Source organism: Saccopteryx leptura, chromosome 2 (assembly GCF_036850995.1).
Source record: "Saccopteryx leptura isolate mSacLep1 chromosome 2, mSacLep1_pri_phased_curated, whole genome shotgun sequence".
NCBI classification, from domain to species: domain Eukaryota; kingdom Metazoa; phylum Chordata; class Mammalia; order Chiroptera; family Emballonuridae; genus Saccopteryx; species Saccopteryx leptura.
This window is the reverse complement of record NC_089504.1, coordinates 520619-544255: the sequence shown is the minus strand read 5'-3', so window position 1 is coordinate 544255 and position 23637 is coordinate 520619. Positions and strand designations below refer to the sequence as shown.

Below are 23637 nucleotides of genomic sequence, written 5' to 3'. Positions count from 1 at the left end.
CTAGTAAAGAAGATGTACACTATTTGCAAATATAATTTTACTCCTTTTCCAAAGGTGCACTGGTGGTTTCAGCGTTTCAGCCTTTTGTTCTAGCAGACGTTCTGTTCCGGACAATTGTGTCTGAGGCTTAAAAGGCTTCCTTTTGGTCCTATTTTGAGTGTCTATTAAAAATGGCTGAATTTTGTCAAATGCCTTGATGTAATCATAGCATTCTCTTTTAATTTTTGCCATAATTGGTCATATTTTAGTAACTTCCCAATACTGGACTAGCATTCCTTGAGTGAGACATAATTTTTACCATTGATTTGCTAACATTTAGAGTATGTATAGCCACAGCACTAAGAGAAATGATGAAAGTTTGTTACTTTCATCAAGTTTGGTGTTAAAATCCTGAATCACGCCTGACCAGGCAGTGGCGCAGTGGATAGAGCGTTGGACTGGGATGTGGAGGACCCAGGTTTGAGACCCTGAGGTCAACAGCTTGAGTGTGGGCTCATCTGGTTTGAGCAAAGCTCACCAGCTTGAACCCAAAGTCGCTGGCTCGAGCAAGGGGTTACTCGGTCTGCTGAAGGCCTGCGGTCAAGGCACATATGAGAAATCAATCAATGAACAATTAAGGTGTTGCAATAAAAAACTAATGATTGATGTTTCTCGTCTCTCTCCATTCCTGTCTGTCTGTCCCTATCTATCCCTCTCCCTGGCTTTCTCTCTGTCTCTGTAAAAAAAAAAACAAATCCTGCCTGACCTCTGGTGGCGTAGTGGATCAAGTTTCGACATGGAACGCTGAGGGCGCCGGTTCAAAACTCTGCACTGTGTGGTCAAGGCACATATGGGAGTTGATGCTTCCTGCTCTTCCCCATCTCTCTCTCTCTCTCTCTCTCTCTCTCTCTCTCTCTCTCTCTCCCCCCCCTCTGTAAAATTAATAAATAAATAAATATTTTTTAATAACACAAAAAAATCCTGATCACATAATAAAGTGGTGACTGCTCGTCTGTTCCAGAACGGAGATATCCACACCACACACAACACCGTGCGTGCTGATGAAGACGGACAGGCACAGCCTTCCGAGCCGCTCAGGGCTGTCCCTTCCCATACGCCTTCTCCAGCCGTCCTCGGTGACACCTGTACCACTTACTGGCAGGAACACAGACACCAGAGAACCCCCTGCAGTAGCAGCCCAGGAGCAGGATGAAGTCCAGCTCTGCACCTGGCAGCCTGCACCGGCCCTCCCGGATCTCCGATGCCCGGCCACACGGCAGGGCACCCTCAGTGTCATGGCACCCACTCCTTACTGGTGAAGAGTGCCACGTCACTTGTGAGAGGCTAGTCTGGGCTCAGTGCCGGGACACACGGTCCCCGCAGTACCCGCGGGCTTCACTCACTGGGTCCCTGCACTGCCCTGTGCCTCCTGCCCGGAGCCGCGTCCTCTAACAGCATGAAACCCGTCTGTCCCAGGCTGGTTCGACCTGTGCCTCACTCCTGGACGGACGCGCCCACTGCCTGGTAATGGAGGCCTTACAGTGTGCAGGTGCAGTGTGCTCCTCAGGTCAGGAGCCCTCACCTGGGGGTACCTGCGCTTGATGGACGTCAGGGCTCCTGCTGGAAGCTTGGCCAGCTCCGAGTCCCGGACGGCATGCACCGTGGTTGCCCTGGGCTGGCAGGTGAGCGTCTCCACCTGAGGAAGAGAGGCTGGGGTACCAGCTGCACTGCTCATACCTGTTGCCCTGCACCCCAAACCAGAGGGCAGAGGGCACTCAGTGAGCCCGTGCAAGGGGGCACTGGACCTGCCAGAGGCCAAAGGGCCTCAGCACCCCAGACAGACCGCCCTGTTGGCACCAAGAAGAGGCCAGGCTGCTGTCTCCCAGCCGCGACCTTATCCTCCATGCAGGGTCCCGTGGGTGTGGCCCCTCCCACTGCTCATTCTCCCTGGAGAACTCTGACCCTCAGACTCCACCCACGCTGTGGCCCAGGCTGGGAGGAGGCAGGCCCTCCCCAGAATACTGAAAACCGAGGGGAGGTGTGCCCTAGACGGGGATGATGACTTCCTCCTGTCACATTGAGGGCCCCCTCCCTCGCCCAGCTGAGGAGCCAGGTGAAGCCCGGTGTCACCCCAGGGCAGGACCCAGTGGGTCAGCACCCAGCCCTACCACACCGATGAGATCTCCGCGGCCATACTCCCCAGCCAGGCGCTTTTTGAGGTCGTCCTGACGGATCACCGAGCGCAGCCGGCCACTGAGGACGATGTAGGTGCAGTCGGACTTGTCCCCCTGCCTGCAGAGACAGGGCGCTGGGAGCACGCAGGGCACCGGCCCGGAGCCCTCAGCCCTCAGCCACCCAGTGTAGCAAAAAAAAAAGGAATGCAGTCTTCTCACTAAATTCTTTTTGCTTGAGAACTACAGTTATCTTCCACTAAAAATATGCACGCCAGCACGTCAAGAGTTTATGATGATTTTTAAGTAAATAATTATTCTTAGTTGTGACGTTCGACACCACGAAACTGACAGCTTAAGCTAGGTCTGAATTCAGGGGCACTCTGACCTGGAGCTGAGGAAGCCCGAGGCCCAGAGCGTGTTCACAGACGCTGCTGTGACGCTGTCCCTGGGCCTCCTCAGGGGGTGTGTGGATCTGACTGCGTGTGTCTGAGTGTGTGCACGGGAGCGCAGGGCCCCGGCAGCATCTGGCATGAAGTTCTTGGGAGCCAGACCGCAGTGTCTACCCCACAGAGCTCTGCCCACCGCCTCCTAACCCTCCTGCCACCCTGCTCTGTGCCCACCTGTACACCGCGCGCCCGGCCTCCACCTCCATCCAATCCAGGGCAAAGTCAATCTGCCGCACGAAAGACGACACGCGCTTCACGACCGTGTGAGCAACGCCCAGGACGACGGTCGGCTGCTTCCGCATGATCCTGTGGGGCCAGTCCGGTCACTCTGGCCCGTGTCCCACGGCCACTCTCACCAGCCCTGCCCCTCCCCTCCAGGTCTCAGCACTTGAGTACGCGGGACCTACACCTCTGCTTGTCAAGCTGTGATGTCCACTTAGCAGGTGACATGGACACACCCGGGGATGGGACACAGCAGAGCCCAGCTGCCACTTGCCCCCTGTGTGCCCAGCAGCCGGCAGCTTTGGGAGACTCTGTGAAGCCCCTCCCAGCTGTCACCCACCCCATGGATGTCCTTGGAGCACAGACCACACACAAGGCCATCCCTGCTGTCGGTGGCAGGGTCCCTACTCCACCATATGCCACAAAGTCGGGGTGGGGGAGGGTGGCAGAGAGGTCCATGGGCAGAGACCACGGGCTGGGAGCTGGGAAGGGCACATGTGGATCCTGGGTGCCACGGATATCACTGGTGGGTCTGACACAGGCACATGATCAGCCTGGCTCCCGGTTGCTCTGTGTCAACAGGGTGCTGAGGGTGTGGGCAGAAGGGAGGGGCCCTGTGCTGTGGCAGCTTCTGGAAGGCAGCGGCAGAGGAGTGGACTGGGAGACTCTGCCTGAGCACTGGGCAGAGTGACAGTCTCCGAGGGGACAGAAGTGGGAGTCAAGCAAGCTGGGGGACCTGAAGCTGAGGGCCCACTGCGGACACCCTGCAACCTCCCAGGGGAACATCCAACAACACTGGAGAACATATGAGCCAGAACTCAGGAGGGGGCGGGGGAGACAGGAGCTGGGGGCACGAAGCCTGGTGGGATGAGAGCCGTCGGAAGCGGCAGGACGGTGGCTGCAGCGTGACAGGAGCTCACACTGAGCCCACGGCACACCCGAGGAGAAACCCAGACACACGCAACGACACACAGGCGCCCTCGAGGACACACACAAACACACGAGGACACGGCGGGACCAGGCCACGCTCCCTAGCAGGCTGCCCACACGTCTGGGCCTGGATGGGCTCGTAGGTGGACCAGGGTTTCCATCGGGCCCAGGAGACTGTCCTAAGAAGGAGCTCGTTCACCTTGGCTTCCAGAGGCAGAGGGGCACCCCTTCCTGCCATCCCACCCTCACACGCTGTCCTGCCCTTCTCCCTAGGACGCCTGTCTCCTCAAGTACGAGCAGGGCGGGGGAAGACCGCGGCCAGCCTGGCCCCGTGACAGCCACCACCCTCGCAAAAGCACAGGCATCAGTCGGCCCGTGGCCCAGCGCAGAGCGGGAGGCCGTGTGGTTGGGTGGGCGGGCAGACGGGGCACTCACTCGTAGAAGTGTGCCTTGGAGATGGAGAGGAAGCTGCAGTCCCTGTTGGCCTTGATGGTGAAGATGAGGGGCTCGCCAGTGAGCACGGCCAGCTGGCCCACCATCTCCCCCGGGCGCGTGACGAACAGGCAGCTGTCCTCCTCGCTGTCGATCTTACGCTGGTACACGTGCAGCAGCCCCGAGACCACGAAGATGATGTTCACGTCCTGGTAAGACAGGCCCAGGCCCAGCTTAGCGCAGCCCGGGCGGCCAGGAGCCCTGGAGGCGCTGCCCGCTGCCCTCTGCCCGCTGTCCTCTGCCCGCTGTCCTCTGCCTGCCTCCCTCTCAGAGCAGGAGCTGCTCCGCAGGGCCCAGGCTGTCTCATCGGTCCCAGGAGGTGACCCTCCCGGAGGTGCCGGGCAGTGAGCTCCCCACACACCTGCCTCCGCTCCGTGTCCACGTACTCACGGCTCCACACAAACGGGGACCATAGTGCCCGCTGAGAGGGGGGTTCAACTAAACAGTTGAATTTTTTAAATTTATTTATTTTTACAGAGTCAGAGAGAGGGATACACTGGGACAGACACGGCCTCTCCCTTCCCAGTGTCCACAGGCCCCAGGTCCCCAAGAAGAGCGCTTCCTGCTCTCTCCACGCAGCCCTGACCAGTGTGCCCCGACAAGCCCCTCCCCTGCCTGCCCCGCACAGATCACGTTCCAGGCCACACCTGCAGACATGCCCACGGAACCACTCTGATGCTAATCTCAGCTTATCTGTGTCCATCATGGGACCTCTGTCCAATTCTGGTCACCCTGCCAACTGGACCACGTGTCTGTGGTCTAAGCAGGAAAGGGCCAGACTGGCAGGAATCGAAATGGGCGTGGCTGGGCTTCCTGGGCTCTGGGCTGCTCCCTGGCAGAGGCCCCGCCCGCCCAGTGTGGGCGGCTGGGGGACAGGCCAAGGGCACCCAGAAGGCTCTGGAGAGAGCTTCCCGACCGGGTGTCCCAGACTGACCAGTGACTCACACTGATCAGGAATGGGAAGTCAGCCAGTTGTCTACTTCCTTTGAGGAAAAGGAAAAGCCCTTCCATCTTCCGAGGAAAGGATGAGAACGAAGGGAAGAGGAGGAGGGAGCAGGGCCTGGGGCACTGAAGCCGCCCAGAGCCCACGGGCTCCCGCTGCCTGCACTGGGCTGTCCTCCACGTCCTGCATCTCGCTCAGCTCTGCCTGTGCCAACTGCTGCATCACCCAGGCCCAGACGATGCCACTGCAGGGGGCGAGTGGGCCCAGCAGAGCAAGACCCAGGCTGGGGCTGCTGCCTGGCCAGAGGCACCCTCACCGACTCTGCTCTGAAGGCAGACCACACGGAGCGCCAGCTCACACCCCAGAGCTCACCAAGAGGGGCCACCTGCCTAGCTCAGTGTGGCTCTCAGAATCAGAAATAAGGGTCACTGGGAAAAACCCAACTATTTCCATCTGCATCTGCGTCTCAGGACTGAGCAGGTCGTTGTCTTCCTGGACTGAGCAGGTTGTTGTCTTCCTGACTCTGCAAGGGAGGCCATGTCACACGTTTGAGTGCAGATGTGCAGCCACCTCACTAAGAGGACAGGCCCCAAGGAAAGAGCCCTTCTGGGGGACAGTGACAAGAGACCCCGCATTCTCCGTCTGGAGGGTCCCATCCAGTGCCAGGCCACAGCACTGGGCTCCCCAGTGACCACTCCCGCAGACCTCGGCCTTACACTCACCTGGTCTCCCTGCCTGGATACCACCGTGCCCCCCGGGACGTGGAGAAGCGTCACCCGGCCGTCGAGGAGCAAAGGGTCCTAGAAACAGAAGCATGGGGTCAACACAGGAGCTCAGAGAAAGGCGTTTAGTGGAGGCTGCACGTGGCCACACAGGAGGTGCAGTGCACACGGGGCACACCAAGCCGTGAGGTGGGCACAGGACAGACAGGAAGGACCTCGGGGGGACCGTGTAGAATGTCAGACTTGCCCCTGACACCTTTGTGAACTGATGGGACAGAGAGGACTGCGGTGAGAGGGCGTCCCGTCTAACGACCAGACAGGCAAGGACACCAGGGGGGACCCTCAGAACCCGGGAGGGCATCCCTGAGGAGGCGTGAGAACACCAGCTGTACTGAAATGGGACAAGCGTACCAGCAAACTCACGGGTCAGCAGGGAAACTCAGACAGCAGGGAACCCAGTCAGGAGACGGATGAGTCTAACTCTGGGCACAAGGTTGCTGTCACCCCCAAAGAGAAACCAGCTCCAGACCCCAGGAAACCCAAGGAAGGACTGCTGTGCTCCTCAATAAAAGAGGAGACCTGGAGAACCAGCAACTCCTGCAGGTGGGGCCCCACAGCCACTCGTGACATCCATGCGACAGCTGCAAGTTTGGACCCAACTAATCAGTTGAACATTTTTTTTTTATTTTTTTACAGAGAGAGAGAGAGTCAGAGAGAGGGATAGAGAGGGACAGACAGACAGGAATGGAGAGAGATGAGAAGCATCAATCATCATCTTTTCATTGCGACACCTAGTTGTTCATTGATTGCTTTCTTATATGTGCCTTGACCGCAGGCCTTCAGCAGACCGAGTGACCCCTTCCTTGAGCCAGCGACCTTGGGTCCAAGTTGGTGAGCTTTTGCTCAAACCAGATGAGCCCGCGCTCAAGCTGGTGACCTCAGGGTCTCGAACCTGGGTCCTCGGCATCCCAGTCCGACACTCTATCCACTGTGCCACTGCCTGGCTAAATAGTTGAACATATTAAAGAATTTTTGTGATAAGGTATTATGGTTACATTTAAAAACAGTGCCCACCTTTTAGGGATAAAATACTGAGAATTATGCTAATAGGAGAACACACTTCTAAATAACACATAGGTCAAAGAAGAAATCTCAAGGGAAAAGAAATCTTGAGGGGTATTTTAAAATATTTTGCCCTGGCCAGGTGGCTCAGTAGATAAGAGCGCTGTTCCAGCACACTGTGGTCGTGGGTTCAGTCCCCAGTCAGGGCACATATGAGAAGTGACCGGTGAGTGTACAACTAAATGGAACAACTAAGTGGAACAAGTTGATGCTTCTCTCTCTCTCTTCCCCCTCCCCCCCTTTCTCTCTCTCTCTAAAATTAGTGGAGAAATTTTAAAACATATTTTGACCTAATGAAAATGAAAACATAACTTATTAAAATTTGTGGGATCTAGCCAAAACAGCACTTAAGGGAAATTTAGCATGGATGGCACATATTAGAAAAGAAGGAATATCTAAAATCAATCACACTGGGGAACAAATCTTTTTTCATTTTCTGTTGTATGAGGTTTTAGAACTGTTTCTATATATTTCTGCATTGCTGATTCCAAATCTGAAATCCATTTTTTGATGCATGCTCTAGTTTTTATGCAATTTTAATTTCTTTTTGTTATAGTTAATGGCATGCATTGGTTTTTAAATTGGAGTTCAAGGGCAATGACTCTTGGATTGAACATAACCACAAGGCAATTAATGTTTTACAAACATCGCTTTTACATAATTGTAGTTGTTTTTAAATGTAAAAAATTATTATCTGATAAAAACACCCTTATTTTGTTTTAAGATTGAATCATGGCTTCTTCAAGTAAGCGTAAATGTAAGAATAGTCCTGACATCTTCTGTTATATATGTGGCTGTTACACACTTCAACGTCAAAGGCACAATATTTCATCATTTGTGACACGTGCATATATTGCCTATTTTCAAGTTCCCCTTGGCGATCAAGACAAGAATTGAGCTCCTCATATTGTGAGTCATAATTGTGAGGAAATGCTTCATGACTGGACAAAAGAAAAATGCAAAGGAATGCCTTTGGGTATTCCCATGGTTTGGCGTGAACCTAAGGACCACAGCAGTAACTGTTATTTCTGTCTGATCCATACAAAGGGTATCAGCTAGAAAAAACGGCATATGATCACATATCCTAATATTCCTTCAGCAGTACAACCTATCCCACACTCTGAGACACTCCCAGTTCCAGTTTTCAATGGTTTTATTTCTTCTAAGGACGAAGAAAGTGAACGTGGTGATCAAGTATATTTTGGTAAGATGCATGAGGAAATGGTTGTGGAATCTGAAGGGTCTTCTGTTGCCAAGCTGTCATTAACCCCTCAGCAGTTTAGCCAACCTGAATTGAATGACTTAGTAAGAGATTTGGGCCTATCAAAGAAAGCAGCCGAGTTATTAGCCTCCAGGCTTCAAGAAAAGAATGTACTTCACTGGTCAGCTAAAGTATCCCATTTCAGGGAGCGTGAACAAATTTTTGTGGACTTTTTTTCTGAAGACAAACACTTTGTTTACTGTCATGATATCAGTAGTCTTCTCAGCCAGCTAGGTGTTACAACAGAATGGCGGCTATTTCTTGACAGCTCTAAACAGAGTCTGAAATGTGTTCTCTTACACAACGGTAATGTTTATGCAGCGGTTCCAATTGGTTATTCAACTCGTCTGTGAGAAGATTATAATGACATAAAAATTGTCCTCGACTTTTTGAAGAATGAGGAGCATAACTGGATCATTTGTGTGGATCTTAAAATGGTAAATTTCCTGCTAGGGCAACAGAGAGGTTTCACGAAGTATCCTTGCTTTCTGTGTCTGTGGGACAGCCAAGCTCAGGAGAAACACTGGACACAGAAGGAGTGGCCAAAACGTGAAGCTCTGGAAATAGTGATGCAAAATATTGTGAATGAACCTGTAGTTAATTGAGACAGGATCATTTTTCCCCCACTTCACATCAAACTTGGCTTAATGAAGCAGTTTTTTCAGGCTTAATGAATAGAGAAGTAAATGCTTTCAACATATTATTTCTACTTTTCCTGCCTTGTCTTTCGAGACGATAAAAGCAGGTGTATTCAATGGACCTCAAATTCGAACGCTCATACATGACAGAGAATTTTCCAGGAAGATGAATAAAGAGGAGAAAGCAGCATGGCAGTCTTTTGTGGCAGTTACAAAGAACTTCCTTGGCAACAAAAAAGCAGAAAACTATGAATTTCTGGTTCAAAGGATGCTGTTGGCTTTCCACGACATTGGATGAAACATGAGCGTTAAGATTCACTTCCTGCCTGACCAGGCAGTGGCGCAGTGGATAGAGCGTCGGACTGGGATGCAGAAGACCCAGGTTCGAGACCCCGAGGTCGCCAGCTTGACTGTGGGCTCATCTGGTTTGAGCAAAGCTCACTAGCTTGGACCCAAGGTCGCTGGCTTGAGCAAGGGGTTACTCAGTCTGCTGAAGGCCCATGGTCAAAGCACATATGAGAAAGCAATCAATGAACAACTAAGGTGTCGCAATGAAAAACTGATGATTGATCTTTCTTATATTTCTCCATTCCTGTCTGTCCCTATCTATCCCTCTCTCTGACTCTCTGTCTCTGTAATAAAAAAAAAAAAAAAAATCACTTCCTGAACAGTCACCTTGATAAGTTTCCTGAAAATCTTGGAGCTGTTAGTGATGAGCAGATTACTGCTGGAGCATCAAACGAGATTTTCCTCAACAAGTACACAAACGCAAGAGCTACAAACGCAAATTTTTGCCTGAATAGAATTTAAATAAGTTTGGCACAAATTTTATGATTAAAATAAGTTTTTTAATATGTTCTATTTTGAAATTGTAGACAAATTCTGATACAATCATATCTTTTAGTGTATTAGTGTATTTGTTGTATTATATAAATTATTATATTATCACAAAGATGATGCCCAAGAAGACATTCTACTTCATTATGTTAAACTAAATGCTGAAAATTTTACAGTAAGATGAAAACCTAAAATCTTGAATTGCAAAAAACTGTAGCTTACAGAGAAAAACTAATGTCAGGTTTGAGATCAGCACACTCGAATTAGGTAAGAACAAGGGTTTTTGTGGATGCAACAAACGTTTTGTTCCCCAGTGTTATCTAAGCTTCCACCTTAGGAGACACACACACACCAAACAAATTAAGTGCAAAGTAAGTAGAAGAAAAGAAATAATAAAAACTTAGAGCAGCCTGACCTGTGGTGGCGCAGTGGATAAAGCGTCGACCTGGAAATGCTGAGGTCGCCGGTTCGAAACCCTGGACTTGCCTGGTCAAGGCACATATGGGAATTGATGCTTCCAGCTCCTCCCCCCTTCTCTCTCTCTCTGTCTCTCTCTCCTCTCTCTCTCCCTCTCTGTCTCTCTCTCTCTCCTCTCTAAAAATGAATAAATAAATTAAAAAAAACTAAAGCAGAAATCAATTATGCAGAAATAGATAAAACTGAAAATAGAAAATCAAAATAGAGAAAAAGCAACAAAATCAAAAGCTGGCTCTTTGAAAAGATCAACGAAATCAGTAAGTCTCTCACCAGGCAAACTAAGGAAAAAAGAGCGAGGACACAAACTGTTAGTATCGGAAACGAAAGAGGGGACATCACTCCAGGTCCCGTGGATGTTAAAAAGGATAATAAAGAAATACAATGAACAGCTACGACCACCAATGTGATAACCCAGGTTAAATGGGACAATTCCTTGACAGAAATCTGCCAAAACACACAGAAGAGATGATCTGAATAGGTCTATAGCTATGAAGACACTGAATCAAGAATAACTTTTTAAAACAGGATGCACCAGGCCCAGATGGGTTCACTGGTGAATTCTACCGAACACTTAAGGAAGAAATTATACCAATTCTCTGCAATCTGTTTCAGGCAACAGACGCAGAGAGGACTTCCTAATTCACTCCATGAGACCAGCATTACCCTAATACCAAAACCAGACATTATAAGAAAACTATAGACCAATATTTCTCACAAACACAGATGGCAGATATTCTCAACAACATATTAGAAATTCAAACCCAACAACATACAAAGAGCATAATACACCACAACCAACTGGAATTTATCCCAGGTATGCAGGGCTGGTCCAACATTTGAAAAACAATTAATGTAATCCATTACCTCAACAGACTAAGAAAGAAAAATCATACGGTCCTATTGACAGATGCAGAAAAAGCATTTGACAAAATCCAACACCCATTCATGATAAAGCTCTCAGTGAACTAGAAACAGAGGGGAATATCCTCATCTTAATAAGGAATACCTGAAAAAAACCTAGTCACATATCATACTTCACGGTTACAGTCCGAAGTTTTCCTGCTAAGATCAGGTGTAGGACAAGACTGTCTCCTCTCACCACTTCTTTTAAGCGTCATAGCGGCTGCTAATGCAATAAGGCAAGAAAAGGGAATAAAAGGTACACTGTTTCACCCAAATGAGCTGAAAACTTAGGTGCCCGTGGATGTATACAGCATCTTTATTCACAGCAGCTAAGCGTGAAAGCGGTCAGGACGCTCTGCAGTGGGCGACAGTGGGAAACTGCTCAGCACTAAAAAGACCCGAGCTATACGTCATGGTCATGGAGGGACCTTACACGCCCCTGACTGCGAGGGGCCAACCTGACAAGGACGCACACACTGTGACTCCAGCTCTGCGGCGTCCGGAAAAGGGAAACCACGGGGACAGTGAAACGATCAGGGGCCGAGGGGGTGGGGTGGGGGAAGGCAGGGGGGCACAGGGGACGTTAGCAGTGAAACGTCCCTGCATGACATTGTCAGAGCAGACACGTCATTACACTTTTGTCCAAGCCCACAGAACACACCACACCATGAGTGACCCTAATGTCAGCTGTGGACTCTGGGTGATGGGGATGTGTCAGTGTGGGTTCATCAAGTGTAACAATGGACCATCAGGAGGTTTGACGGTGGGGGTAGCAGACATGAGAAATCTCTGTGATCCCTGCTCCGTTGTGCTATGAACCCAAAACTGCTCTTAAAAAAAAAAGCAGCCCTGGCCGGTTGGCTCAGCGGTAGAGCATCGGCCTAGCGTGTGGAGGACCCGGGTTCGATTCCCGGCCAGGGCACACAGGAGAAGCGCCCATTTGCTTCTCCACCCCTCCGCCGCGCTTTCCTCTCTGTCTCTCTCTTCCCCTCCCGCAGCCAAGGCTCCAATGGAGCAGAGATGGCCCGGGCGCTGGGGATGGCTCTGTGGCCTCTGCCTCAGGCGTTAGAGTGGCTCTGGTCGCAACATGGCGACGCCCAGGATGGGCAGAGCATCGCCCCCTGGTGGGCAGAGCGGCGCCCCTGGTGGGCGTGCCGGGTGGATCCCGGTCGGGCGCATGCGGGAGTCTGTCTGACTGTCTCTCCCTGTTTCCAGCTTCAGAAAAATGAAAAAAAAAAAAAAAAAAAAAAAAAGCAGTGTGGCTGGCGTCAGGAAAGCCTGTTTAAAAATTTAATAAAAAATTTTAAGCGTAACTGAAGAATTTGGAAGTCCAGCAATGAGACCGCTGGGTGGCCCAGGAAACTGCACTCTCACGCTTGAACTAAGGGATCTCAAACCGCTAGCAACACAGACCGCCGGCAAAGCAAACAGAAACCGCTCCTGCAGGAGGTCACCTCATCGTGGGTCCATGTGACACCCAACGGGCGCACGCCGCACAGCACTTGTTGAGGGCAACTGGGCACAGAGCAGACTGGACACTGAGCAGGAACCAGCAGGACAGACGCAGCCAGGGTGGCCCCAGGAGAGACTTGACACCACAGTGGCCAGGTGCAGAATGTGACAGCGTGGAAACCAGGCGGGAACATGTCGCACCAGCTATGGGCTGCTCAGCACAGCAGGCACTCAGGACCACAAACAGCACCCAGTCAAGATCTCAGGTTCAACAGCGGGTCAGACACTGGAACAAGAGACTGTGCTGAGCTTAAACAAAACATCTGCATTCAAGTATCGAAAGACTTCTATTTTTACAATTTTATTTATTGATTTTAGAGAGAGAAGAAAGGAGAGAAAGAGACAGACAGACAGAAACACTGATCTGCTTCTGTATCTGCCCGGACCCGGACCGAACCGATCTCTGCGCACAGGAGGATGCTCTCACCAAGCTATCGGGTCAGGTCAAGGCTCAAGTATAGGAAGACTTTTAAAATAAAACCTTACAGAAGGTAAAGCACAGTCACCTCAGGCTCTGGGGGAGGAGAGGAAACGGGCAGAGGCAACGTGGAAGAGATCATGTGACAGCTGTTCGAGAGGAATTCGGGGACAGATGGAAGCAGCCCAAAGGCTTTCGTGGGGACAGCAACAAAGACATATCCGTCCCCTCAGCGTGGGAGGGCAGACTGCGACATGAAGATGATGTCTTAACAGCAGCAAGGGGGAAGCTTCATGTAACAGGAAAGACCAGTGCGACCGACCGCGGTGCAGGGAAGGTTCCTGCTCTCTTTCCTCCTTTGTTCCCCAACATTAGCCGAACACTGACCCAGCTGGCATGCTGTGGGAGCCACCGGCACAGAGGACAAAACCTGCATTAAAAAGCCCCGTTTCCTGAGCAAGAGCTGGGAGGGTGTGGGAAGCAGCGGGTCTCCTGCTGTGGGCCAGAGGGGGCGCTGGAGAGCTGCCTGCGCCGGGCGGGGGCCTTGAAAACACAGAGCCCAGAAGGACCACGCTGATGACACAGTACGGGAAAGGTCGGACTTTCCAATATTGACCCGTGTGTGAGTGAAACAGTCTATAATCCGTGTTCTTCCTTGAATCTCACGTGAAGATCAAAACCTCAGAAAGGCATGGATAAAAGACTTGAATGTAAGCCGTGAAACCATAAGCATCTTAGAAGAAAACATAGGCAGTAAGCTCTCTGACATCTCTCGCAGCAATATATTTGCTGATTTGTCTCCACAGGCAAGTGAAATAAAAGACAGGATCAACAAATGGGACTTTATCAATCTAAAAAGCTTCTGCACAGCTAAAGACAATAAGAACAGAATAAAAAGACAAACTACACAATGGGAGAATACATTTGACATAGCATCTGATAAGGGGTTAATAACCAAAATCTATAAAGAACTTGTAAAACTTAATACCAAGAAGACAAACAATCCAATCCAAAAATGGGCAAAAGAAATGAATAGACACTTCTCCAAAGAGGACACACAGATGGCCAACAGGCATATGAAAAAATGTTCAACATCACTAATGATTAGAGAAATGCAAATTAAAACCACAATGAGATATCACCTCATACCAGTCAGAATGGTGCTCATCAATAAAACACAGAATAAGTGCTGGCGAGGATGTGGAGAAAAGGGAACCCTCCTGCACTGCTGGTGGGAATGCAGACTGGTGCAGCCACTATGGAAAACAGTATGGAGATTCCTCAAGAAATAAAAAATCGAACTGCCTTTTGACCCCGCTATACCACTGTTAGGAATGTATCCCAAGAACAAGAACACCATAGCACTGTTTGAAAAGAAGAAATGCACCCTCATGTTTATGGCAGCATTGTTCACAATAGCAAAGATCTGGAAACAGCCCAAGTGTCCATCAGAGGATTAGTGGATTAAAAAGCTTTGGTATATATATATACTATGGAATACTACTCAGCCATAAGAAATGATGACATAGGATCTTTTACAACAACATGGATGGGCCTTGATAACATTATACTGAGTGAAAGAAGTAAATCAGAAAAAACTAAGAACTATATGATTCCATACATAGGTGGGACATAAAGATGAGACTCAGAGACATGAACAACAGTGTTGGGGTTACAGGGTGGGGGGAGGAGAAGGAGGGGGTTGGGGGAGGGGAGGGGCACAAAGATCATGGCTTTTCAGCATTTGCCATATTCCCCCCTTAATCTATAGACAGACAGCAAATATTTACTTATGGTGTTTCCACTATAAAGACTGCTGTCTTAGGGATAAATGCTGATGAACTATTTCAGCAGTGCCTCCTTCTTCAAAGTCTTATATGTCAACATAGAGCTCCATGTTTCATAGGACATACTCAAGCTTACTCCATGCTCCCTGGAGCTTTAGCACAAGGGAATGCCCCCCCCCTCCTTTTTTTTTTTTTTTTTTTTTAGTATTTTTTCTTTTATTTATTTATTTTTTGTATTTTCTGAGGATGGGGACGGGGAGGCAGTCAGACAGACTCCTGCATGCGCCTGACTGGGATCCACCTGGCATGCCTACCAGGGGGGAATGCTCTGCCCATCTGGGGTGTTGCTCTGTTACAACCGGAGCCATTCTGGCAACTGGGGCGGAGGCCATGGGGCCATCCTTATTGCCCAGGGTGGCTTTGCTCTGGTGGAGCCTTGGCTGCAGACGAGAGGAGAGAGACGAAGGGGAGGGAGAGGGGGAGGGGTGGAGAGGTAGATGGGCGCTTCTCCTGTGTGCTCTGGCCGGGAATCGAACCTGGGAATCCTGCACACCAGGCCAATGACTCCGACGGGTCTACCATATCATGCTTTTTACTTAAAAAGAAAAATAATAATTTACATTTCTTTTGAATGTTGATGAACAGGAGACACCAAATCTTTTTCGCCTGCAAACTACTACCTTCTTTATTAGATCTAGTTAATAACACTGTTCTGTCTTTTTTCCAAATACCTCCAGATATATGGAAAAGATTTATATAGGCGGATGGGGATTTTCAAACCCCTCAGCGAGATCTTCTGAGAATGGCTTTTAAGATATCTAGAGGCAGAAAAAGCCCAATAGAGATCAGGGGAACTACCAGCTTTTAGGATACACCCTTAAAGGCTCCAACGCCCCAAAGGGGTCTCATAGGATGCCATCTGGGTCCTGCTTCAATAGTGGAAAGGAAGGTCATTGAGCTAAAGCCTGCCAGGCTTACACGCCTCTGCTGTGAGGAAACAGGAACACTGGAAGGTGGGCTTCCCCCTTGCTCATCTAAGGGAGGGTTCAGTCTCTTCCAGCCCTGCTCCAGCCACCTATGACCTAACCTTGCCCAGAAAGCTGGGGTTTGCCACTGAAGGCTGAAGGTGCCCAGGGCCGTCGGCCCCATCTATGACACTGTGGACGAGCCTAGGGTATTTCTTCCAAGAAGCAGGTAAACTGATCTCATTCGCACAAGGGCCACTTAACTATGTTTTGCCTGAATAGTCAGGTTTTTTATTATTCCCTCAAAGATCTCTGATGTGGGTGTTGATAGTCCTATTTTCTGCTGCTTTGCTTAATATATAGTGTTTCCTTTATCCCTCCTACCTCAATGCCCCACTCATATTTCAGGCTGGGACCTACTCCTAATTTAGAGCTCTCTTTCCTCCTTTTGCCAACTTGTATTATGAATTTACCTTTGCCACCCAGCTTAGTGTATCCCAAGGTTCTCTTTACCAGGCCACAGTCACAGAGCTCCAGGGAAAAGCAACCTGGTCTCAACTCTCCAGGCAGAGGAGAACAGAAGCTCCATATCCACGCATGCTGCAAATGGCTTTTTCCAGTCTACCTGAATCATTACCAACTAGAAGCAGCGGTCATTGGGACTTGGGCATAAGCTGCAAAGTATAGAATGGTGACAACAATTCCAGTGCCATGCGGACTTTTCCTGTGGTGAACTTTCCTGGACTCCTGCTCCCTGTGACAGATCCTAACAGACTGAACTGTGGTTGGGTTGCATTTTTCAGGGATTTGGCATGGTGATGGGGCCAACTTGGACTTGGTGAACATGTTAAGGACACTACTTTTTTAGGGATTCTTGCTGTATTGGCCAAGAGTTTGCTTAAAGGCTTTTAATCACTGTAAAAAAAAATAGAGGACTGGATGAAGAAGATGGGACACATATACACCATGGTATACTATTCAGCTAGGAGAAATGATGACATCGGATCACTTGCAGCAGAATGGTGGAGTCTTGGTAGCATTGTGTGGGGTGAAATGGGCGAATCAGAAAAAAACAGGAACTGCAGGATTCCATACATTGGTGGGACATAAAAGCGAGACTAAGAGGCATGGACAGGAGTGTGGTGGTTATGGGGGGGGGGGTGGGGGGAGGGAAGGAGGGAGAGGGGGAGGGGGAGGGGTACAGAGAGAACTGGATGGAGGGTGGCGGAGGACGATCTCTCTTCAGGTGATGGGTATGCAACAGAACTAAATGACAAGATAACCTGGAAATGTTTTCTTTGAATGTATGTACCCTGATTTATTGATGTCACCCCATTAAAATAAAATTTTATTTAAAAAAAATAAAAAATAAAAAAATAAAATAAAATAAAATAAAAAAATAAAAATAAAAAAAAACCCTCAGAAAGGCAAAGCAACAAAACTTCTGGCAACACAGAAAAAAATTCTGTATAGTCAAAGTAAGGAACCATTTCTGCAACAGGCGCAGAAGCCTGGGACCACCGCAGAAGGGAGGGGCTTGCTGCAGGACGGTTAGGGACCTCTGCCAGAGACACCCCAGGGAAGGCAGAAAAGGGAGCCCTAGCGTAGTCACATCACAGGACTCTCCCCTGGGAAACCCAAAGACACCCTGCAGCTGAAAGGGAAAGGCAGGCTCACCTGCCCTCCCGGGAGGCGGGCGAGGCTTCCAGCCCTCCAGGAGCTGGCAGAACAGAGCTGCACTCACACCCGTGTACATCTACTGTAGAATCCCGACTGCCGCCACAGTGCAGGGCCACCAGCGCCCTCGTCCACCAGGCTGGGAGGGGACAGTGCACCCCCAGAATGCACACACATGTCCCCACGGTGTAGACAGGAGCAGGCCCCTGTGGTGCGTTTGTTTACACACCGGCCCCAGAGGCAGAAAGATGATGGTGGCTCCACCAGTGGCAGTGATGGGAAGAGGACTCGGAGGACACACAGGGCGGGTCACTCACACAAAGTCCACACACAGGCCAGGGGCAGCAGTATCCCCAGAGAAGAGGTTTGTGGCATGGAGTCCCATCCCTGTTATGGTTGGTTGCACTGAGACTCACTCTCCGGAAGATAAGGTGTTCATGTTCACAGCATTAAAATCTGAGAGGGAAGCCTGATAGAGCGTTGGACTGGGATGTGGAGGACCCAGGTTCGAGACCCCGAGGTCACCAGCTTGAGCAAGGGCTCATCTGGTCTGAGCAAAGCTCACCAGCTTGGACCCAAGGTCTCTGGCTAGAGCAAGGGGTTACTCGGTCTGCTGTAGTCCCCTGGTCAAGGCACATATGAGAAAGCAATCAATGAACAACTAAGTGTCGCAATGAAAAACTGATGATTGATGCTTCTCATCTCTCCGTTCCTGTCTGTCTGTCCCTATCTATCCCTCTCTCTGTCTCTGTAAAAAAAAAAAAAAAAAGAAGTGAGAGAGAAGCCCTGGCCAGGTGGCTCAGTGGATAAAGCCTCGTCCCAGAGGTTGTGGGTTTGAGCCCCAGTCAGGCATGTACAAGAAGCAAACCAATGAGTGCACAACTAAATGCAACGAAGTGAAACAGACTGATGCTTCTCTCTCTCTCTCCCTCCCCCCTCAAGTCACCGGGAAAACTTTTTTAAGTGTGAAAGGGGAAAAGGACTAAAAACTGCATGTGATGGAGGTCCATCCGGGAGCTGTCACTTTAACCCTCGTCAGCATCTTGGGTGGTGTCCCCATCTCTTGAACAAGGACAGCGAAGCATGACCCCTCCCCACACCCGTGCACAGTGAGGACGAGGACACCACCTGGGCCGCTCGGGCAGGGGCTGTGGCTCCCGACCCTGAGACATGCCCCCTGAAGGACAAAAGTCGGCGGGAGTCAGATGCCCACCCACCTCAGTGCAGCCGGGACCAAGGGCAGGAGCACTTACGTCCAGCTTCATCAGGGTCAGCAGGTCCTTCTTGGCAGCTCTGAAGATGGCGTCTGTCTGCGTGCTGGTGACGGTCTCATCCGAGTTGCTATCCGAGTAGTGGAAGACGGCGGAGGGGGTCTCTGAGACAACCACGCTCTTCTTGGACTTGAAAAGAGCATGGACACGTGGTCAGAAGGGACAGGGCTGGGGAGGGACGCAGGGGCCCCAGTGCAGGGGAGGGAGAGCCGAGCTGGGTGCAGAGAGGGCGACAACCTACCTTGCCGGCAACAGTGTTCCCGGGGCGCTCCTCTGCATGCAGAGGGACCCTGGTGTGGTCACAGGCCACCCGCAGGTCTGAGATGGCACCTGCAGACGGAATGGAGACTCAGGGCCCGTGCTGGCGGCGAGGGCAGGCTGGGCACCCCCACCACAGCGGACCATTCCTAAGTGAGGCCACAGCGCTACCTGCCTTGTAAACATGCTAAGTACCAGCAGGAGCCAGTCTCGGCCCAGATCCTACAAACGCAGGCCCTGGGTCTGCTTCCCAGGCCACCAGGCACACTGGGCGCCAGCCACTGCCCTGGGCATGCCTCCCAGGCCACCAGGCACGCTGGGCGCCAGCCACTGCCCTGGGCATGCCTCCCACAGACGCAAGGCACGCTGGGCGCCAGCCACTGCCCTGGGCATGCCTCCCACAGACGCAAGGCACGCTGGGCGCCAGCCACTGCCCTGGGCATGCCTCCCACAGACGCAAGGCCTGCCCACAGGTCAGGGCTGTCCTGACCCTTCAGCAGCTGCAGCAAAGGTGAGTGAGCTTCGGAACAGGAAGTAAGTGTGGCCAGGCGGGAGGGGGAGGAGGGGCCGCCCAAAGCCAAGGGGGCGGGAGGGGTGGGTGCTGCTCCCCCTGTGGCAGCGCCCGGTGTGGCCCCCAGACCCAGAGGCTGCCCTGCCGCTGGTGCCCATGGAGTCCTGCCCGCATCTGAAAACCCTCAACCACACGAGGTGGAGACACGGTCCCTGAGGAAAGCTGACGGAAGGTGCCCTGGCCTCGGGCCCTGGTGCACAGGCCCGCCCCGGCCACAGCGCCTGCCGCCCAATAGAACGCAGCACAGGCCCCCCGGGAGGAGCCTCTCCGGATCTGTGACCCAGCTCAGAAACTCACAGAAACCCTGTCAGAAGCACAGAAATTGCAAATGGTGGGAATGTGGGTTCAGAGGAAGCGGCCGGTCCGCTGTGGTCTGGGAGAGAAGGCGTTGTGCCACCCTTCCCAGGCCCAAGAGCAGGGTCTGTACTCAGAAAAAGGACAGACAGACTGTTACCAGGAGCTGCACGACCAACTTCCATGAATATCTTAAAGGTTATGTTTCATAGCAAAGGAGTCTGTACAGCTGTTGTCTTACAGCAATAAGATTTTGAAATGTTGAAAATAACGTAGCCGTTAATAACTACTTTTCTCTGTCCTGAGATACTGTGTACTGCTAGTATTTATCATGATGTTATTATATAACCTAGTAATATGTATCATATTTTACCACATTATCATACTGTTATTTATTGGTAATAGCACTAGGAAGCCAAGGTATTATAATGCCAATGTCTATATTAAAAATAAAACCCGCCTGACCAGGTGGTGGCGCAGTGGATAGAGCGTCGGACTGGGATGCGGAGGACCCAGGTTTGAGACCCCGAGGTCGCCAGCTTGAGCGCGGGCTCATCTGGCTTGAGCAAATAGCTCACCAGCTTGGACCCAAGGTCGCTGGCTCCAGCAGGGGGTTACTTGGTCTGCTGAAGGCCCACGGTCAAGGCACATGTGAGAAAGCAATCAATGAACAACTAAGAAGTCGCAACGCGCAACGAGAAACTGATGATTGATGCTTCTCATCTCTCTCCATTCCTGTCTGTCTGTCCCTGTCTATCTCTGTCTCTGTAAAAATAAATAAATAAATAAATAAATAAAATAAAACCCGGGCTTGACCTGTGGTGGCGCAGTGGATAAAGTGTCAACCTGCAAATGCTGAGGTCGCCAGTTCGAAACCCTGGGCTTGCCTGGCCAAGGCACATATGGGAGTTGATGCTTCCAGCTCCTCCCCCTTCTCTCTCTCTGTCTCTCCTCTCTCTCTCCCTCTCTGTCTCTCCCTCTCCTCTCTAAAAAATGAATAAATAAAAAAATTAAAAAATAATAATAATAAAATAAAATAAAACCCGGCCCTGGCCGGTTGGCTCAGTGGTAGAGTGTTGGCCTGGCGTGCGGAAGTCCCGGGTTCGGTTCCCGGCCAGGGCACACAGGAGAGGCGCCCATCTGCTTCTCCACCCCTCCCCCTCTCCTTCCTCTCTGTCTCTCTCTTCCCCTCCCGCAGCTGAGGCTCCACTGAAGCAAAATATGGCCCGGGCGCTGGGGATGGCTCCATGGCCTCTGCCCCAGGCGCTAGAGTGGCTCTGGTCTCAACAGAGCGACGCCCCAGATGGGCAGAGCATCGCCCCCTGGTGGGCGTGCCGGGTGGATCCCGGTCGGGCGCATGCGGGAGTCTGTCTGACTGCCTCCCCGTTTCCAGCTTCAGAAAAATACAAAAAATAAAATAAATAAAAAATAAATAAAACCCAACCGCCCGCCCTGTGGTGGCGCAGCGGACAGAGCGTCAACCTGGAACCCTGAGGTCGTTGGTTTGAAACCCTGGCCTTGCCTGGTCAAGAGTCATACAACAAGCAATCAATGAACAACTAAAGTGAGGCAACTATGATCTCGCTCTCTCTATATATCTCCCTCTTTCTCTCTAAAGTCAATAAATATCCTTAAAAAATAATAAAAAAAATAAAACCTGACCACACTGCCTGTGACAAACACGCATTCATTAAAGGCTGTCCATTTCTATAGAAAGTTCCTGTTAGTCATACAGTTCATAAGCTTAAAATGTGGAATGTGTCTGCTGTTTGCCAGAAATGTGTTGTAAGGTGAGTGTCCAGACCTCGGGCAGGAGCTCTGCCCTGTGTGAACATGGCTGGTCATGTTCACAGAGCTGGGTAATGCACACGTGTGGAGTGCTGTTAGCTTCAGTTATCTATCATCTAAGCTTCTTTCATTTGAAAAAACTCACTGAATTTTATTTATTTATTTTTTTCTTCTTTTCCAAGTGAGAGGAGGGGAGAGAGAGAGACAGACTCCTGAATGCGCCAAGACTGGGATTCACCTGGCAACCCCCGTCTGGAGCCAATGCTCTGCCCACCTGGGGCCATGCTCACAATCAAGTAATTTTTAGCGCCTGAGGCAGAGGCTCCATGGAGCCAGCCTCAGCACGTGGGGTTGATGTGCTCAAACCAACTGAGCCATCGCTGTGGAGGGGAAGAGAGAGAGAGAGAAAAAAAAAAGAGATAGAGAAAGAAGGGGGAGAGGGAGGGGTGGAGGAGCAGATGGTCACTTCTCCTGTGTGCCCTGATCAGGAATCAAACCTAGGACATCCGCATGCCAGGCTGATGCTCTAATGCTGAGCCAACCAGCCAGGACCGACATATATATATATATATATATATTTTTTTTTTTCTTTCATTTTTATGAAGCTGGAAACAGGGAGAGACAGTCAGACAGACTCCCGCATGCACCCGACCGGGATCCACCCGGCACGCCCACCAGGGGCGACGCTCTGCCTACCAGGGGGCGATGCTCTGCCCATCCTGGGCGTCGCCATGTTGCGACCAGAGCCACTCTAGCGCCTGAGGCAGAGGCCACAGAGCCATCCCCAGCGCCCGGGCCATCTTTGCTCCAATGGAGCCTTGGCTGCGGGAGGGGAAGAGAGAGACAGAGAGGAAAGCACGGTGGAGGGGTGGAGAAGCAAATGGGCGCTTCTCCTGTGTGCCCTGGCCGGGAATCGAACCCGGGTCCTCCGCACGCTAGGCCGACGCTCTACCGCTGAGCCAACCGGCCAGGGCCCGACATATATTTTTTAAATGTGGTAAGTCAACTGGATAGCCATGTGGAAGAAATGTATCTTCACCCCTACTCACTCTATACACAAGAACCAATCCTAGAGGAATAACTACAGAAAGTAAAAGGTAAAATCTTACAGGCAGATTTCCTGAACAGGATACAGAATGCATTAACAAAAAAGGAAATATTTGATAAACTGGACTCCTAAGTTTAAGAACTTCTGTTCATCGAGATATCACTGGGTGACAAGTGAGAGAAAATATTTTAATACACACACTTGAGTCCAACAAAGGACTCATACAGAATATGTAAACACTCCTGTTAGTGAATAAGAACAAGAAAGTCACCGAAGAGGAGACGGGCCAAAGGCAACACAACCTCCTCCCAAAGGAGACAAAAGGTGCTCGGGTTCGGATTGTCGGGAATGTCAGGGCCCGCTGCACTGCACAGGGGCCAACTGAAGACTAGGGACAGCCACACGGGCTGGGGGCGGGACTTCCTGCGGCTGCGCGGCCTGTGAGACACGTGTCCGGTGAGCTGCGCGGCCTATGAGACACGTGTCCGGTGAGCTGCGCGGCCTGTGAGACACGTGTCCGGTGAGCTGCGTGGCCTGTGAGACACGTGTCCGGTGAGCTGCGCGGCCTGTGAGACACGTGTCTGGTGAGGTGCATAGCCTGTGATGTGTGTGGCCTGGGAGCTGCGTGGCCTGTGACATGCGTGGCCAACAAGATGTGCTGCCTGACACCCAAGGCCAGTGAGTTCCTGAGTGGACTCAGAATCGAACTGTTCAAATTCAACTGTGACCAGCTACATATGGCAGGGGTTCCGGGGACAGTGCAGAGCGGTGCAACCAGACAGCCTCATGTGGCTGGTGGAAAACCACGGGAATAGTCTGTCCATCTAAACACGTGCACAGCATGACCCAGCAATTCCAACGGGAACATGTACCTGTGTGCTCACACACTGACACTCAGAGAA

The 23637-nt window shown here is 51.0% G+C and overlaps 1 protein-coding gene across 2 annotated transcripts in view; it reads right to left on the bottom strand.

The window, feature by feature from the left end:
- The window catches only part of PNPLA7 (patatin like phospholipase domain containing 7), a 65995-nt gene that overhangs the window by 23801 nt on the left and 18557 nt on the right, over positions 1-23637 (bottom strand). For both annotated transcript variants that reach the window (XM_066366566.1, XM_066366567.1), the window contains exons 14-20: positions 19018-19106; positions 18759-18905; positions 5909-5986; positions 4187-4392; positions 2774-2905; positions 2148-2271; positions 1562-1675 (exon numbers count right to left, since the gene is read on the bottom strand). In XM_066366566.1, coding sequence (XP_066222663.1) covers positions 1562-1675; positions 2148-2271; positions 2774-2905; positions 4187-4392; positions 5909-5986; positions 18759-18905; positions 19018-19106 — 890 coding nt within the window. The remainder of the gene's footprint in view (positions 1-1561; positions 1676-2147; positions 2272-2773; positions 2906-4186; positions 4393-5908; positions 5987-18758; positions 18906-19017; positions 19107-23637) is intronic.